This window comes from Monopterus albus, unplaced genomic scaffold, assembly GCF_001952655.1.
Source record: "Monopterus albus unplaced genomic scaffold, M_albus_1.0 scaffold82.1, whole genome shotgun sequence".
Classification (NCBI taxonomy): domain Eukaryota; kingdom Metazoa; phylum Chordata; class Actinopteri; order Synbranchiformes; family Synbranchidae; genus Monopterus; species Monopterus albus.
Genome location: NW_018127962.1, coordinates 1,658,896 through 1,678,068, shown reverse-complemented (window position 1 = coordinate 1,678,068; position 19,173 = coordinate 1,658,896). Strand labels below are relative to the sequence as shown.

The window sequence follows — 19,173 nt, the reverse complement described above, 5'->3', positions numbered from 1 at the left end:
GCATGCAAACTATGCATAATTATCTCTGCTACTTCATCTGTGCATGTATGGGCATGTTCATTTATACTTCTGAACAAGAGTTTTGTCTGATCAGAGTAGAAGCCTGAGTGGCACAGCTGTTCAAAAAGGACACCAACTGTTATTAGGATTTGTGATTGGAGAGGAGAGAAGCCACCTACTGTTCACTGTCCCTCAACAGTCTTGGAAACCAAGACCAGTTTAAGACAAGGAATGGAATTAACACATATTTTGTCAAACTGTAGGAAGAGAACATTTCTCATTACATTACATCACATTATTTAATTCAAAATAATTTTAAACAGATGAAAGATTTTAAAAATAATATAAAACTGGATATCATTTGCCTTGTGTACACACTAATTTAGCTTGGTTGATTATGCTTTTGCATACACACTAGAGAAATTAACTAAACTGCATAATCAGTAATTTATGTTTTTTCACTTTCTCTCTCTCAGTGCATATTCTAAGATGCCCTTGCAACTAGTATACAGTATATACATGCCTTCTTTTTTTAGCCTATTTTTCAGCAACTGCCTAGAGATTATGACCATTCATGGAAATCCTTAAACTATCACACAATGCTTAATTTTGTTAGAAAAAATGTCTTGCGAGTGAGAGTTTGCGAGATATGTATAAACAAGGTTGCGTCTGCATTAAAGTACTAGAACATACATAAAAGTAAATGCGTAAAATGATACACAAACACATTTGCAAAATAAGTTCTGATGCAGTGAACACTGAACTTGAGTAACAGCTGTTTCTGCTGATGGCGTCTTTTCAGTTTCCCATAACGCGTGAAAGAAACATGGCTGGCAATAGGGCTGTGTGGAGCAAGAAGGACATCAAAACATTCCTCGGTTTCATCCAGGAAAATATAACCATAACCTTAACTATAACCTTTCTCCATTTTTTCCGTTTGCCAGCTTTGTCTCCAGCTCTCCTTCAACTTTTTTTTTAAAATCCCAGCCATGTTATGGTACGTTACCTATACCGCTATCTTCCAATGAAACTAACATAGTTCATCCACTCTAGCCACTTGATGGAAATGCACCCAAATCACACTTTTTTTTTCTTCCTTTTTTGTGAAATTTCAAAAGATTCACTTCACATTTAGATGGAAGCCAGGCTATATGGTGCCACTGCATGTGTGACGTGGACTGTCGTGCCTCCAAATCTGATCAGCACAGAATCGGAAAGTTCAAGGTGATCTGCTGGTCACTGGTCGAGGTCAATTTTTTTTTTTTTTTTTACTGTTTGATAATATTAATCAATTGGAATTTTTGTTTTCAGTTAACAGCATCCCTACTTTTGATTGATTGATTCCAACTCAATTTAACATATCTGGTAAAGCAATGAACTACTAAATCAAACAGACAAATGGAAATAATAATTACTGCCATGCCATTATAAAATAGCGAGTCATAACCATACATACAGTATGCACATATGTACAAAAGATAGAAAACAGAATATCCCTTTCTTTTGTTATTTACATCCATTTCTATTGAGATTACGTCTTCAGAGACTAAGTTGACGTGGCCTGAAACTAGAAATCATTAATCAGGACTTATCATATCATCATTTATCATTTATCAGGACTTATCATACTAGATTCCATTTGCAGCCACAGCCTAAAAGAGAGGGATTCAATGACTGCACCAATAGGGAATGAAAATAGCATAGAGCTTAGTATCAACCTCAAGAAGGCTTAATACTTCTGCATTCTGATGCCCTGATAAAAGAGGATCATGTGGGAGGAAAGAGAGACAGAAAAGAATGACAGAGGAAAAGGAATTTAATTGCATAAGGAGGTGGAGAAAGTGTTTTCTGCCCAGATCTGGTTTTTGCCACAGGAAATACTTTGATCAATTTTAAGATAGATGCACTATGATGTACTGCAGAATATGGAACAGTCTGTAGTTAGTATAATCAACACAAATGCCACCATCATGAGCACAGGTGAACACTATATTACTGCTGTGTATGGTAAACAATACACATTTGGAATGAATGGGTATAAGTTTGCTCTTTTCAAGTTAAACCACCATACTGCATTCAGAATATGATGTTTTTCCACTTTGCTACCCTGTCAGTGCTGTTCTATATGCATGTTGTGTGTTTGAATAATCCCATAAACCAATCTACTGTGGAAATAAGGTTATTGTGCATGTTTACTGTACAACAGTGAAGGGGGAAAGAAGGAAAACAAGGAGGGGCAACAAAAAAAAAATGGAAAGCACTCTGTGAAGAGCCTGAGTTTTTTTTCTCTTTCCATTTCCTCTCTCTCATCCACTAAGTTCACCTCATCCTCTTCCCTTCTCTCTCGTACTCTCTCTTTGAAGGGGCGTTGATGCTTCAGATATTAGTGCACTGTGTCAGACAGTTAAACTGCCCTTTATCAATCCTCTAAGCTTCACTCCGTCCAAGCAGCCGTTATGGTTTTAATGGCTTGTAATGGAGCCGGGTACTCTGCAATGTCCAGTTGCTCAGTATTTGATATTATTTCAAAGTATTCTCCTAATGCCAGCCTCAGAGAAGACTGTGTAACACAAATTTTTGAGCTGATGAGGTACCCAGTCCTGTGATTTTAAAATGTCCCAATACTGGCAAAAAAAAAAAAATGGATATAGAGATGAGCAAGATAGAATTATTCTTTGGGGATTTTGTAAAAGCTCACTGGCAGCATGGTGCTGTGAAGTCGATTAGGTGAAGCTTCTTCAGACATCAGTGAAAAAAAAACTGACTCATTCAGGTTCCAACATGATCTGACTAGATGTTAACCTAATTAAATGATCTAGAAAGAATTAGTTTACTTGTATGATGAAATCTCAGCTCACAAGTTATTAGTTAACTGCACTTCACAAGTCCTTCTCACAGCCAATCTGTTAAGTGTCAATCTGTTACCAACAACCTCAAACAAGAGAGAAGGATCAGAGCAGAGCCCCTTCATTTGCAATTGTGATGTGAAATTAACTGTATCCCTGACATCATGGAGCCGATATGTGCAGATAAACCTTTTTTTTGACTTTCTCAATCATTAAAACCATCCTCCTGCTATTGTTTTAATTGTACTTGTCTACTTTAAGATCATCTTTTCCTTCTCACTTCCTCTTTTGCTCTAAAGTGTGCCTCCAGCCACTTTCTCCTTTGTTCTGATTTCTTTTTGACTCTTCATGAGTCAAACTGCAAATGCAATGCAAAGGATGTATTTTGCCCTTTAGCCAAGTGAAACTATACAAGTGTCTGAGCTTGACTTATTACGATAAATTCATTTTAGATTCAGATTAGAGCATGGATCGAGCTGCATATTTGTCTGAACCTGACCTGTGCACAAGAGTGTGGATTTCTAAATTTCTGTTTGATCCCAGCCCGAACCCTTGGGTACCAACAGGCTCAGTTCAGGTATCCACACTCTAATTGAGATTAATAACAAATTCAATGTATACATAGATTTGCTTGCTCTAAGCTTTATTTTCATCTGGAAACTAAAAGATGCATACAGTGCACCCAGCTAGCTCCTCAAAGTGTTACAGAATCTATGACCTAAATAAGGAATACCAAAGCCTGGAAACCCCAAAAGCGCAAAACTGGAAAAGAACCAGGATCTGGGGCACAGAAAAACATATTTTACAGTTTTCACAAGATACATGATAAAGTCCTTGGGCAAAACATAAACAAGCTCAAACTGTTAATGTGTGTTGCTGGTGACCAGCAGGTCCTGCAACATCATTAGTGCCGTGAGAATGACAAACTGATTTTCTTCTTACTCGTCGTCCTTCAGTAATCAATCACAAGGGTGGAATTCAGCATGTACTCATCTTGTATTCCTTTTGAATGTGTCTGATAAACCTTTGTGGCAACAAAATGTGTCAGTGGTAATGTAAGAAGAAAAAAACTGTTTCTAATGGTTGTACATCCTTTGAAGGAACAGAAACAAAAAGATGTTCAGTCAAAGCTCTTGTTCTTATTCAGTGCCTATGAACCAACATGTTTATTCAATATGCAACACTAATAGTTGCCACCCATTAAAGGGCTGTATTCAACAAATGTCGCTAATTAGCTAATTACTGTGTTTCCTATCAAATGCCGTGCATTTGAGACTGTGAATAGGTACAACAGCATGTGTGAGCTCAGCTTTATATTACATGATACATTCTACAAGTGCAGGCAGTATTTACAAGCAAAAACGTCTGATTAATGCACAGTATAGCATATAATTAATATTTCCTTCTGTCTGTTTCTGCCTCTTTTTTGCCTTTGGGAATAAAAGAAAGAAACTGTGACAGACTCAGTGAAGAAACATTGGAATTAAGAGGAAGCCTTTCTATTTTTACATCTGTGCAGCAGCAGCAGGCTCGCTTGTCTTAGAATTAGCTTTGCTTTCAATGTCAACATTGGCCTTGTTTAACTTCATCAGCAGTCTGTCCCAGAAATCTGGAAAAAAGATGTTCACTCATCCTCCCACTGACTTCCGAAATGGTACCTCTACGTACAGTATAATGGATAACACGAAAGAAGCAAGTCCCTGCCCAATAACAAAGCAACAATGGCTTCAGGTGCTTCCAAAACCAGTTTGTGAAATAACAATAATCCAGAATTGAACTAGTTGAAACAGAATGAGGAACACCATTTCGTGGTTCCCCTGGATTTTATGCTTAGAATGTTTGCAGTATAAAAACCAGGCCTAGTTGCCTCTTCTAAGCATCTATAGTTCTGTCCTGAGTCGTACACATAGAATGAGACACGCAGAACAAGAATTTATAAATGAATCCATAAGACTGGACCTTGTCTTTCATAAAAAACACATGTGCAGTCAAATGTAAATATGAAATTTGGGAGAGTCAAACCTTTAGGGCAGAGTTTAAATAACCTTTAGTTGCCAAATTGGCAAAACCAGCATCCAGCACACTCACAGCACAAAGTGAACCTGAACTTTATTCATAATGTTGAAATGTGATGATCTATTGTGATGCTCACACCATCTCTGCCCTCACACTCTGAGATTTTAGTCTAAACTTTGGAAGCCATGAAATATTGACATGGTACACAGGAGGGTTTGATGTAAGTGAGGCAGAACACTGCAGTGCCAGGCATCACATGTTTTATTGAAGATTCCAGTGTAGGACTCAGGGAGAGTGAGAGAATGAAAATGGGAAAAGGAGACCCTATAGAGGCTTCAAAAAGAAAGAATTTTGTAGTGGAAGGAGGCAGAGAAGGCACTTCCCTGTCCCTAAATTGCCTGGTTTAATGAAGCATCACCGATCAATACAGCAAGTGGCGAAGAAAAATGGGCTTCATATACAGGTAAATATTGGCTCCATGTCTACGTGTTGACTATAATAACTTGAGAAGACGTATCCAATTTGTCCTTCTTCTAAATATTGACTTCATTATTCAGTGTTCCTCAAAGACAAAATAAATCTGAGGTTTGGTGTTTACTTTACTATAAGGCACAGGACACTGGGAAATATCTAAACTAGTGTAGCACAAGTAAACAGAGGTGCCTGATTTTCTCTGCATCTGCAAAAACTTTATTATGCATCTACATGCATCAATAAAAGTCATATCCACTCTTTTTTCCATGCAAATCTAAGTTCAAATAAATCATTTTTGAAAATATACAAAAAAAAACCCTGGTCTCTACAATGCCCACTTCAACAAATTAGCAATTTCATATGAAAAAGAATGTCTTGCCCTCTTGATCAGGAAACATAATTTTTCATTACACACAGCATGGCTGAAAATGAACAGTGCCGCCACTGATAGGCCTTATTGGTTGGCGAGGAGGGGCAGCAACAGGCGGGAGGGTGGGTTGGGGCTATTTCCTGGCACTTACTGAGCCATTTGCACAAGGCTAAATTCTTGTTGGAATTATATAATATCATGGAGAAGAGAACACAGGATTAATCACACACCAAGATGGCTGCCAAGAGGATGGCTTCAACATTCCTTATCTTGTGGAAATAAAAACACAGCAATCAGTGGCATTTGTGACTGATGGCAGCTCCCAAACACAGATGCGTCTTGCCCCGTTTGTTGAATTTCAATGTTGTGCTATTACAGCCTATATGTGCTGCTGCCTGTCTATTCTGCCATCGTTCCCTCAATTTGCTCCTCACCATCTGTCCACTGGCCCTGGTATTATTCTTATCCACCATTTTGATTTGCTTGGGCAGTCATTTTAGTACATGTACAGCACTGCATTAATGTAACTGTAGGCAAAGAGCTGAGCAGAGCTGGTCATGGAAGGAGGTGGACAAACAACCCACTATGACAGGACCATGAGATGCGAGTCAGAAAATGTGTACAGTACATTGAGCTTAAACCAGTCACAGTGGCTTGCCATCTGTGTGCTCGTGTGTATGTATATATGTTACTCTAACCGAGCTACTGTATGTGCTGTATACTTTATGATGTGTTAGATACTGGCTTTTTCCTGGCACCAACAGTTGGAAAATGTTTGCCTGATTTGATGAAGCTTGAGTTTACCCTAGCTGCCAATGGGAGTCTCCTAACCTGAATTGTATCTAATGTACAGTTTTGTAATTCCACAAGTCTAGATGGGAGACTCTTGACATACAGTATTGCTACAAACAGCACAGTAAGGGTCATGTGACTGATCGGGACAGATGAGCCAGCACCACCGCCACCAAGCTCATCTGCTAATTTCACACAATGACACTGTAATTCTTTGCAATTTACAACACTTTTTAAAGAAGTTATGGGCAACAGGCACATTTAAGTATTTTAGAAGACGCTGATAATACAACTATGATACAAGAAGTACAAACTAATTTATATCAAAAGGGGTTTTCAAATGTTTTTCAAAATATGACTGAGTAGAAGTTGTGTTTGCATGGATATCTGTTAGAAGGTTTTTGTACTCAAATCAGTTTGTCAAAAGTAAACTTGTTGCAAGCTTTACTGCATTTTTCCCTTTTCAGTGCAGACTGTACTAATTTTCCTAAGACAGCCATGTTATGAGCTTCTGCCCTGTTCATCTTCTGCAGTACCAGTAGACAAGACTTTGGGTTGCAAGATGTTTTCTTTTTACTCCAGCTTTTCATAAACACCATTACAAGTGTTTGCATTATATCTTAACACAAATGACAACTGTGACTTTTGGTACATTAATATCGACACTGATATAATGCTCCTAAAACCTACTCTGCTTTGAGTATGTGCACTGAGCATAACGGACGGATATGCAGTGGGAGTTTATTTTTGCCGTGCCTTTCAAAGAAGACTTCATTAGACATCAATGCTGATTGAAAACTATTTTTATGGGTGCATGATTAAGCTTCATCCAGGAGTAGTAGTTCTCTCAGCCATCTCCTCTGCAGATAGTATCTGCCAGCTTCCTGTTTTTGATGTGAAAATGATAAGCTTGTTAAGTCTTGCCCATAAAATCATGACAGAAAATTCTCTATTTCTGTCCATACAAACTCAGGTCTTGAAAACGGTGCCAGGACTGGGTAATAAGACAGAATTCTGTTTTAAAAACAAATTCCCACTGATGTGGCATGCTGAACTTTGTGGGCTGTAGACATTCAAAACTTCCAATCTCCTCTCCTTGCCTCTACAGACTTTTATCTGAATTGGGTGGCCTTCCCCTTTTCCTACAGCCTTCTTTTCATTCTTCTTTTCTTTCCCTCCTTTAGACAAAAGCGTTATTCTATCTTGGATTAACAGCTCGGATTAACTACCTCCCACCACAGAAGCTGTCAAAGCAGAGATTTGTCAGTCCTAAAAACACTTAAGCATACTCTGCATACGAAGACTTTAACACACATATACACAACTTAATATGCAGATTCACATGCATGTCTACATACACATTATAAACAATCACACACATTCAAAAGGAACAGCACAAAGTCAGTAAGGCCGACAATCAGGCTGACCTCAAGTACAAGGATCCACTAGACCAGTGGTCCCCAACCCCCGGGCCGCGGACCGGTACCGGTCCGTGGATCAATTGGTACCGGGCCGTACAAGAAATTATTAATTTGGCGCAATGTTACGAGGAAGCTGCTAATAAAGTTGCATACAAGTACACAGTGAATTCACATTTATTATTATATTTGCAATATAAACAATCTACGTCCCCCCCCCACCCCCACCCCGGGCCGCAGTAAAATTGTCAAGCGTTGACCGGTCCGCAGTGATAAAAAGGTTGGGGACCACTGCACTAGACAAGTACATAACTAAAGAGAAGTGTGCCTTTTTACAATGCATTCAACCAAAAGCCATCTGGTGCATTGTTTACATCCATTGACATGTCTTACTGCCAATTTTCAGAAGACATTATAGGAGCTTGGTGGCTTGTACTCTGATGAGGATGCAGCTCAGGATAGCAACCTCAGCTTGTAGGACTACACCATATCTACTGTAAAACCAAGAATGCAACAATATTTGTGCACAAACAAACTTGCTTAACATCACAATGTGTACCTTGGATGAGACCAGTATGAACTTGTTGGTGTTGGTCTGCATACAGATGATAAAAAGAGCCTGGTTTGTAAAGTGCTCTGGAGCAGGTACTGTGTACCCGGCAGTGTTCTGCAAAGAAGAATGTTGCTACTGCATTTCTCACAGGAAATCACCACCAAACTAGTCAATAAATAGAGAGGAAACACATACTGTAAACACATACAGACATGTATGCGCACACACAGACAAATAATGAAGAGCGCTCAACACTTAATTTTGACTTGAACACCTCTTTCTAGACTGAGATCATAACCACTGAAAGGAAATGAACTAAACAAAATATTACTCATCCTTTCATTCCCTCATCCTGCCAATATTTCCACTCTTGAGTGACCCTGACCAGACAGCAGGCATGAAAACAAGAAGATTCGCAGTAATTGCAAGGGAAGGAAAATGCCACGCAATGTAACATTCATTTAAAAATACAGCCCCTTGAATTTTGCTATCTTTTCCTAACATAAGTGTCACACCTTTGTTATCTGTGCCCGATAACCTTTGTAGAGTTCAAAGCAAATGGAATGTTTTCTTTGGAAGAAGCATTTCCCCTCTTTGGTAATGTAGTACAGTACACACAGTACGTAATGTAGTACAGTACACACAGTACAGAGTCAAAGAAACTAAGCGATAACTCAGGGGGGTCAAAAGTTTACCAGATGCAACCATAAAGCTCTACACACAGACATACCACGTTTATGACAGCAAATGCCATTAAGCAAGCAAGAGGATAATTGAATGGTAAAATCTATATGCATGTGTAGTAGGTCATTAACATCTAATGGCCTGAGTAGCTACACTTTTATTAGCCAATAACAAAACACCCCAGAAACATACTGTATTTTGTACGCCACATCGAACAGCATTTCACAATGACAGGCCAGCCGTCTGCTTTAGAATTTAATAACACACTTGCGTTACATGTACTGTAAACCCAAGTCCAAGTGCTTACGGAAGTGGAGCTCACATTGCTAACAACCGATTTCATGTACAATGAGTTAAAGCCATTTGGACTCTCTGTAAAATGGAGGAGGATTCTATGGATTAGAGCAATGCCACTTAGACACTCAGCACGGCAAGGTTAATGAATAATTAAGCCATAAACTGGAACCTCTATGAAATCCCACCACTCATCAGCACACTGCAAAACTAAGAGGAAAGTTTTTTTGGGGGAAAGTAATTTAAGTAATAAATGCAGGTTACAAACAAATAACACAAATGTAAGAAGAAACCCTGGGCTATGTAGGAGTACACAGAGTTAGCTAGCATGTCTGTTTAAATCTGTTCCACCCGCTGACAGACTTGGCACAACAACATCCAGTGATCACAGACACTGTGCATAATAGGTTATATGGAGTACCACAGGCAGGCACAATGACATATACAGTACATGTCCTACCTGCACTAGATTCCAGCCCGCCAAGGACTCTGCAATGATAGACGTCACAGATGGGCATACACCACCGAAGATCATCAAATGTTTGGGACCGTAGCATATGGCATCAAAGAAGGCCCGCAGCCCTTTGGCGTTGTCACACTGCACACAGAGAGAGGTGGTGAAGGTGAGAGGATGAATCAAGAAGTAAAAAGAACAAAGACAGAAAAGGGAGAATTTAATTACATGTCATACAAACACAAAGAGAAGATTGGTATAAAGGACAAGGAGTAGAATCATTTCAAACTGAGGAAGCAGACTGAGCAACAAAACTGGAGGATATACTGTAAGAGGAAGAAAAGGGTAGACGTTACATCAAATACAAGACAAACTGCTGTGCTCATAGGGTCATTAAACTTCAACATGCTGTACTGCAAGATATGCACTGGTGTCACATCACAGTAATGCATCCTGCTCATGAAAAACAATGCAACATTTAACTTATTATATTCTCTAGGTGCTGCTGCACATGCTGACATAAATGCAGCCTTGTATGTGTTTTGAAGCCATCATGTAAAACAATGTTGCTCTCAGGCTGAAAAGCGGGCCTCCACTCTGATCCAGTGTTGCAGAATCCAGCCATTTCACATCACTATGGCAACCAGAGAAAAGAGTGTGTGAAAAAAAGAGAGAGAGAAATGACAGAAGACATCAGCGCAAGTTCTCATTGATTGCTACATGAGTTGACTAACTGGTTTTGCTGATTTCCACATCTCCACACTTTGCGATGATATTCCTATCAGCAGTAAACACTTTCCAACTCAGTCTTCTGTTTTTACCACTCAGGATGTGCTCCTGTGTGCAGCTGATAAATGGACCGACTGGCAGGTAGTGTGTTTGTGCCTTCTGACACAGTCTCTCTCATCTGGAGAGTCATTTGACCTTGTTAGCGATCAGAATGAGATTTCCCACTAACAACAGCACAGTGAGCCCTACACAGTGCAGATTGAAAAACTGAACACTGAAAATACTGTAAGAGGACAGGGACTCCTAACTAGACAAGCAGGACTGTATGTTGTGATCTGTTGGTAACTTTATTAAGAGAATTAGTGGTGCCATGGCTGCAGAGTTGACACAACTTTACATTTTGGGTTCTTCTTGTGTTCTCTCCATTTTATTGAGACTATCCTAAAGCCCTAAATTTATTTGTTTCATAAGCTGAAATGAGGTCACAGCTGACATCTAGTTCCTTGCAAATCCCATCGTGAACTGCTACAGCTATCATTCTACATTGTAGTCAGTCACATCCTCGCACTTAAATCTAATCCTGTGCTAGGATTTAGAACTGACTATTTTTGATTGAAGACCAACAACTGCATGTACATTCATCCCAGTAGAGAAGAATGTCTGCAGTGGTGTCAGTCAAAAAGAGACAAGACTGCAGATATGCATTGCCTCAGGTGAAATGAGACAGAGAAGATGTGATAAGACACAGGGGGGGATTCCTTATCCTGGCTGCACAGCTGAATAAAACAGCTGGCTAGTAAAGAAGATATCCCATACAGTATGTATACTCTTATTATTCATCTCTCTCTCCTGTTGGCCACAACAAGGTGGGTTGGTAAGACTGCCATTCTCAACTGGTTACTATGCAACAGGAAAGAAATGTGGGTATCTAAACTTGTCAATGTGAGCCCAATAGAGCTTGGCGATGCTGCAGGTTTAAGCTCTTTTATTACAAAGAGTGACAATGCAGTGTAGGTAGTGCAGAATGGCCATGTTCTGCTCTCCTCTCGTATGCAGCAAATAAAGCAGTTTTTCAGCATTTGAAACCCCAAAACAGGCATGTGTGTCGATTGTAAGCCAATCACAGACAACTGCATAGTCTAAGCAGCTGTTTCCATATTTTTAGATGGGATAAATCCCTGGTTTGTAAAACTAAGTCATCACTCTTCCAAACAGGTTTACTTTAAGATTTTCAAACTCAGTTTTTCTAAATGGGCTATGAACAAGAGCCAAAGGTCAGTTAATCTGCTAATTATTTTTCTTAATAAACCAATGAATCATTTGATCTATAAAATATAAAAAAAGCAAACTTTTTCCATCACATTTTCCTAAAGCTCAAGTCTTCAAATTGCGTGTTTTAGCTAATCACTGGCCCAAAACCCAAAGATCTTCAGTTTCCTGTACTGTGAAATACAATAAGAGAAGGAAAAAGCAGCTGAACACAGAAACTGAAAGTATTTGGCACGTTTATTTGATAAGTGACAAACACTTTCAGTTGCTCATTCTGTTTACTTTTTCATCATCTAATCCGTTCAGCTCTAGTGATATCTGTAATCTTCTCACCCACCTAAAGATACCCAGAGTTACTAAAACGACAAAACTTCTCTCCCACGCCCCCATCCCCATCCATGCTGTTACTTATCGGGCACACACACACACACACACACAGTCTGTAGTGACTGCTCACAAAGTTTTGACCAGTGTGTTGTCATGCCAACAGTGTGACTATCCACAATTTGTGCACTAGTTAAGGGAGGAGGTCAACTCTAGTGTAGCAATGGCCATATTTAGCCTCTCATTAGGTAACATAACCACTCAGACATTAATCAATACTTATTCAGCTATGCAGTAAAGCATAATGTTATGTAGACAAAGCGGGATAGAAAGGAGAGAAGCAGCAGAAAATAATGGGAGCCAAAGAATAAAGGGCCATGAAGATAGTGAAGGTGATGATGGGAGAAAGGGAGAAGCAGGCATTTGAATAGAGGGAGAGAAATACAAGAGTGAAAAGAGATTAGCCTGATATTAACTACTTGCTAATATAGCTGAATCAACCAGTGTTATAAACCTGCCCTCCATTATAACCCCACAATGGAGTAATTCATGACTGTGAGATTGATGCAATGGCTTTCTGTGATGCTCAGCAGCAACACAGTGTCCTACAGATTTGCCTACAGTCCAGTAATAAGTATATTAACATCAAAACTAAGGCTAATTTTGACAGATTACATTTCAACTCTTTAGATTGCCTCATGTTATTTTATTCCAGTACATGAGCCACTTCCTCTCACCTTCTCATTCTCCTTCTTACATTCTTTTCTTTTTCATATCCTTATTCAACTGACAGACATTTTTTAAAGATTCCCAAGCTGTCACTGTGAGGTTGGGGTACAGGCTGCATCTTACATACCAAATGTCCTTGAGAAATATGCTCTAAACAAAATACAGTATAAACAGTAACAAATATCACTGTCCTGAAAACCATATAAATTCTAAAGAAGGCACACTAGCACGTCAAACAACAAGAAATACTAAAGCACTTTATTTCCCTCTTCTCCGGTCCGAAATCTAATCCCTGGCATTTGGAGGCCTTTTGTAGCAGATCGATGGGGTTAATGCCTGCAGTAATCTGTTTGACCGCCTTAGAGATGGCCAAAGAAGGTGTGCATGTGTGTGTACTGTATATGAGGGCTGATGGTAGCAGAACCTGAAGATGGAAACTATATCACAATCCGTTGATGAATCACTAGCATAATTAACATTCACAAACAGAAAACTGATTTAAGGTGACCACTGGTGATACACGTTCATACATTTTGCTAAAAATGTCTCCTCCGCAGCTTGACATTTCAGTGCAGTGAGTTTGCACCACCACCCTTTCCGTTTAGAGGATATTACTAATGGAGGAGGAGTTTATCTCAAAACGCTCCTCAGTCCATTGTCCCCATTAGATTTCCTTCACTCTAACATTACACAAAGATACTTCATCCTTACTGATTTATTGTTACATGATGACATTATCCCACCCTGTTATTGTGCTACTGGTAATTCACACACAATTGGACTTGAACATGTGTGTGCAAACTCATTTGTTTCATGTGATCATTTGAACTTACAGTATTATATAACAGCAAATCTTTAAAGGTCTGCATACACCAATGCCTGTAGATAAGTTATGTTTTTTTTATGGAAAATAACTTCAAAACATTTCAGTAAGCCTCCAGTGGCAGAGGGTTTGAGGCACAGGTTCCTACACATTTGACAGCTAGAGCTGAATTTTATTCAGAAAGGCTTAAGCTCCTCTGACTGGAAATAATAAAGTGCAGTGTTTTACATTAAGAAAAAACTGTTAAAAACACAATGTTGAGGGACAAGGTGTCAAGAACAAGGTGAAAATTAATATTTTAATGACTTCTTAGCATAGTCCTTCATTTACAGGCCAGCTTTAGCCTTTGGGTTTTTGAACTTAAATGCTCCATCTCACCACCACTGTATCTGGAACTGGAACAAAGCTCTAGAGACCACAGTGTGTCAATATATGTATTGTTTACTGCAAAGCTCTAGAGACCACAGTGTGTCAAAATATGTACTGTATACTGTACGTGCATGAGCTTTTGTGTGCGTACATGTGTGTAATATTGTGACAAGGACAAGAGCTGATCAGAGGACTAGGCTGGAGCTAACCATGATGAAATGCCTTGTTAGTGCTAGAAACAGAGGCAGCTGCACCTGTCTCTCATCTAATGGCATATTACTGCACCCAAATCAGCAACCTGAGGCTCAATACTGCGTTCGCGCACACACACACGTGTGCGTGAGAGAGACTGAAAGATAGAGAGCAAGGAGACACAGGGAGGGGAAAGCCTGATCTGATGTCAGAAGCAATCTGCTCTTCACACACTGCATTTGTCCATGATAAGACCAACAGCACAGGTGATTACCAAAAACAAAATATGTGCGAATCCCACCACAGAAAATTAGTCTTTGGATAAAGACTGAATGTGTTCATGTTGTTGCCACATCTGTTAAGATAATGTGATGCAATTTACCCACAGTGTACTGTATATATTATATCTTTAAGAGTGAAGATGATGTGCAACAACATTTATTCTTTCCATTCAAAAAATAGATCATAAATGTCCACCCTTAGCTTTATTTGTTTTAGAATTATTTTGCAGTCTTTAGTCAGTAGATTTTACTAGCAATTTACTAGCAATGCCTCACAGATGATATATGCATGACAAGAATATTTATGGGAAATCTCAAACACCTTGAACAAAGGCACAAATGACAACCAAGATACACAACACACCCACTCACAGATGTAATGAAGAATAAACTTAGGATTGAGAAAAAGATCTTGTACTTGTCTGTAAGAGATCACTCTTCATATTAAGCCTATAAAGCTATGACAAACAATAAATTAACATAAATGATACTTCCAGGAGCTACAAACATGTGTCAGCAGAAATCCTTCTGAGTGTACCCATTTCAACAGAAACATACTGCACTGTCATGGTAGATGTCCCCTTTCAAAGCACTACTGGCACACACATATACATCTCTCCTGAGCCAGGCTCAGTCCAGCGATTGCTAAAACATATGCTTGGCATTATAAAGCCCTATAGAGTTAGCAGGGTGCAGCCAATAGGTCAGATCTAAAGGAGATTATCTATTTCCCCATGTATAAACCCAACTAATCCTCTAAACTCTGTCATGGCTGTCAATACCAACTACTGTTGGAAGAGGAAGAACCAGGGATGGGTTGTAGTGTACTATCTAAGTCAGTTTATAGAAGTTAAGTAACGTTTTACCATTTCAGTGTAAAGGCAACGCAACAACATTACGTTCGATCTTCCTGATGGCATATCAATAGCAATCTGATAAAAACGGGCTCCCTTAAGTTCTCAGGGGTCATTCAGCTGTAAATTAAGGTCAGCGCTCCTACTGCCACACAGCAGCGGCAGCCACATGTCACCTACTACCATATAAACAGAGACATGAGACCTTTAAGAAGCTATTCGCTCCCCATCAATGAGCCTTAAACAACTGAAATGTAATATATCACCCACAATGACTTTGCTTAAATAACCAGGAAGACATAGCTGGCAGGTAATTCACTGACTTAAGGACTGATGTAAAAGTAAGACAAGTAGAAAAGAACAATAAGAAGGAGAGAAAGGGAGGAAGACAAGGTGAGAATGGAGCTTTGTTACGTATGCAGCGAGCATCAAGGATTCTTGTGGTAACATTTAGACAGCAGGCCCTGGAGTATATGAAGTGAGTACATATTGATTGAGTGAGAGTGGATGAAGTAAAATTGAGAGCAAGTTGTGATGGAGTTAGATCAGCTCCCTTCACATTATGACTTCAACACAGAGGAGAGAAAAAAATGGAGGAACCCGCTACTTGGCTGGGGATAGACTGGCTTTTAAAATCCACAGTGACAGACCAACTGGGCTGCTCACGCTGATGGCTGTTTGCCTTCCTTCTCCTCCTCTCTCCCTGCAGTCTGGCTCTTGTTATTGCACTCCATCTATCTCTCACTTTCTGGAGCGCTCAGATGGCTACCAGGTTAACCACGATGGTACGTTGGAAGCCTCTGCGGCGGTGACAACTTGTCTTCTCTGTTTTTCACTTTTTGTCCCTCCCACACGTACAAAATTCTACCCTCTGTGCACATGCCTATTCTCAAACACATATACACCAGAGAAATGATCATTCTTAAGCGAATGCATGCCAAAATACAATCAAGCAAACACACAAAACACGCATACTGGCTCAGTCACGAATCAGAGATAAGCTCAAGTTTGCCAGTGACATTAAATTCACAGTGAACACGTTGCACCTTTATTAGCAATCTGTGCTGTGCAGGAAGCAGACACTGTTAAGCCATTACAGGTTGTTGTGCTTTTGACAAGGCCTGACAACAGCTGGAACCTGTTACGCCAACCAGTGAGGTGGACAGACTAAAGTATAATCCCAATGAAACGGGCCAATCTGTCCCTGAGGAGACACTGGATGGGAGGGTAGGGAAGAGGACATTTTATATAATTTTCACTTCATTATTCAGTCTGACATTTTGTTCATTTTAGCTGTTCTCTGTTTAGGAGGAGTGTTTATTTTGAATGTCCATTCTGTCAAAGTAATACTTAGTCCACACATTAAGATGGTGATCTCACAGCGCAGCTTAATGTCATAATTATCATGTTGATAGCAGAAATATTGTAATTTTTGGCATTTTAAACTGTGAAACAATGAGTACAACACTAGAATGGAAGTAACAGACTCTAGAGGCAGCAATTAAACATGCTGAAAAAAATGTCATGCTAATTTAATGGTAGATTTATGAACATTAAAAATAGCTCAAGGTATAATGAAGCTTGTCAAAGTTGCACTAGAGAGTAAAACAGTCAATATACATGCATGGCACAATGCAAAGAGTTGATATTCTTCAGAAATGATCATTCTGGCTTGACAAGAGAAAGATTGTTTTCATACCTATGAAGACAAGGATCCAATAAATATTGTGTATATTTTTTTTACTTTAAAAGATGTTTTTAGCATCCACAGAGGTGTATCTGCTAACTGGGAAATGATAAAGGATTGGAGGGATGTCTTCTGTGGACAGAGAGTGCAAAGAAGAAAAGAGAGAGAGAGAGCCCGTTATCAAGTTAATTGTTCCTTGGCCCCGAAGGTCCTTTACTCTCTCCTGTGAATGGATCCGGTAAAGCGAAGCAGAAGAAAGAGACAGAGGTGGGATGATTCTAGTTAACAGTACAGTAGTAAATGAGTGTAGTGTTAGGCTAAGAGTCACTTCAGTGTTGTGCAGGCGTCAACGGTTTCACCAGTTACTACAGAAAGAGAAAGAAAGAGACATTTCTGTAATTTCTTGATTTGGGAATGGCTATATCTGCCACTACATGCTGTATCAGCTGATTTTGACTCATGGCTACCTCATAATTTTTCTCTTCTGTTTTCTCACCGACAGCACAACACCAAAAGAAGTCAAAAAGAAAAACTGCAAAGTTCAAAATACTTGGGTTTACCTCACTGAAACAGCTTATAAAGTGAACAATTAGGGAGCACATACTGTACGGAAATTTTTTCATCAATCTACACACAATACTCCACAATGATAGAGTTAAAATAGGTTTTTTGACTGTTGTGTAAATTTCTTAAATATAAAAGACTGAAATATCTCATTTATGACAGTGTTTGTTATGACAATTGAAATTGAGCTCTGGTGCACCCTATTCCTGTCTATGGTCATTGAGACACTTCTACAGCTTGGTTAGAGTCCACCTGTGCCTAATTTAATGCAATGGATACAAGTAGGAAAGGCACACACCTGTGTATGTAAGGTCAGCTGATGGTGTATGTCAGGGTGAAAACAAAGCCATGAGTTCAAGAAAATTGTATGTAGACCTGCGAGACAGGTTTGTGTCAAGACACAAATGAGGGGAAAGATACAAGAAAAATTCTGCAGCACTGAAAGTACCCAAGAGCACAGTAGCCTCCATCATTCTCAAATAGAAGAGATTTGGAACCACCACTAGTCTTCATAAATCTTGATCAGACAGGTAACCAAGAACCAAAGGATTCATTTTTGGAGATGAGAGAACCTTACAGAAGGACAAGCATCAGTGCAGCACTGCACCAATCAGGCCTCTATGGTAGAGCAGCCAGATGGAAGACATTCGTCACTAAAAGGCACATGACAGCTAGGAGTCTTCCAAAAGGCAGCTGAAGGACTCTCAGACCAAGACAAGCAAAATCCTCTGGTCTAATGAAATAAAGACTGAATTATCCGGCCACAATTCCCAACAATGTGTGTGAAGAAAACCGGGCACCGAACATCACCTCACTAATACCATCCCTACAGTCAAACAGAGTGGTGGCAGCATCAGGCAGTGGGGATGTTTTTCTGCCACTGGATAGAGGGAAGGATGGAGGCAGAAAAAAAAGAGCAATTCTGAATGAAAACCTTCTCCAGAGTGCTCAAGATCTCAGGCTGGGGTGAAGGTTCACATTTCAACAAGACAACCACCTGAAGCATACCACCAAGAAAACACAGGCGTTTCTTCAGGAAAGCTCTGTGGTTGGCCTGGAGTGGCCCAGGAGGGGTCCTGACCTGAACCCAATAGAGCTTCATTCTCAAGGAGACTTGAGGCCGTCACTGCTGCTAAAGGTTCTTTAACCAAGTACTAAGTACTGGGATATTTCAGTCTTTTATTTTTAATAGATTTACAAAACACTCCAAAAACCTGCTTTCACTTTATCATTGTGGAGTACTGTGTGTAAATTGATGAGAAAACATTTTCTGTACTGATCCATTTTAAGATTAGTCTGCAACATAACAAAATGTGGAAAACTTGAAAGGGTCTGAAAACTTTCCACACTGACTAACAATCTTTCATACATTTCTTGGCAACTGGGAAGAGTAAGGCTATATGAACAACAACTGTGGGAACTTTTCAACCAAATCCACCCCTTCTCTCCCT

General features: G+C 39.6%; 1 protein-coding gene across 1 annotated transcript in view; it reads right to left on the bottom strand.

Moving 5' to 3' along the window:
* The window catches only part of gabbr2 (gamma-aminobutyric acid (GABA) B receptor, 2), a 181,887-nt gene that overhangs the window by 125,225 nt on the left and 37,489 nt on the right, over window positions 1-19,173 (bottom strand). Inside the window, exon 2 of the mRNA XM_020606858.1 lies at window positions 9,908-10,045. Within this exon, the coding sequence (XP_020462514.1) occupies window positions 9,908-10,045 (138 nt within the window). The remainder of the gene's footprint in view (window positions 1-9,907; window positions 10,046-19,173) is intronic.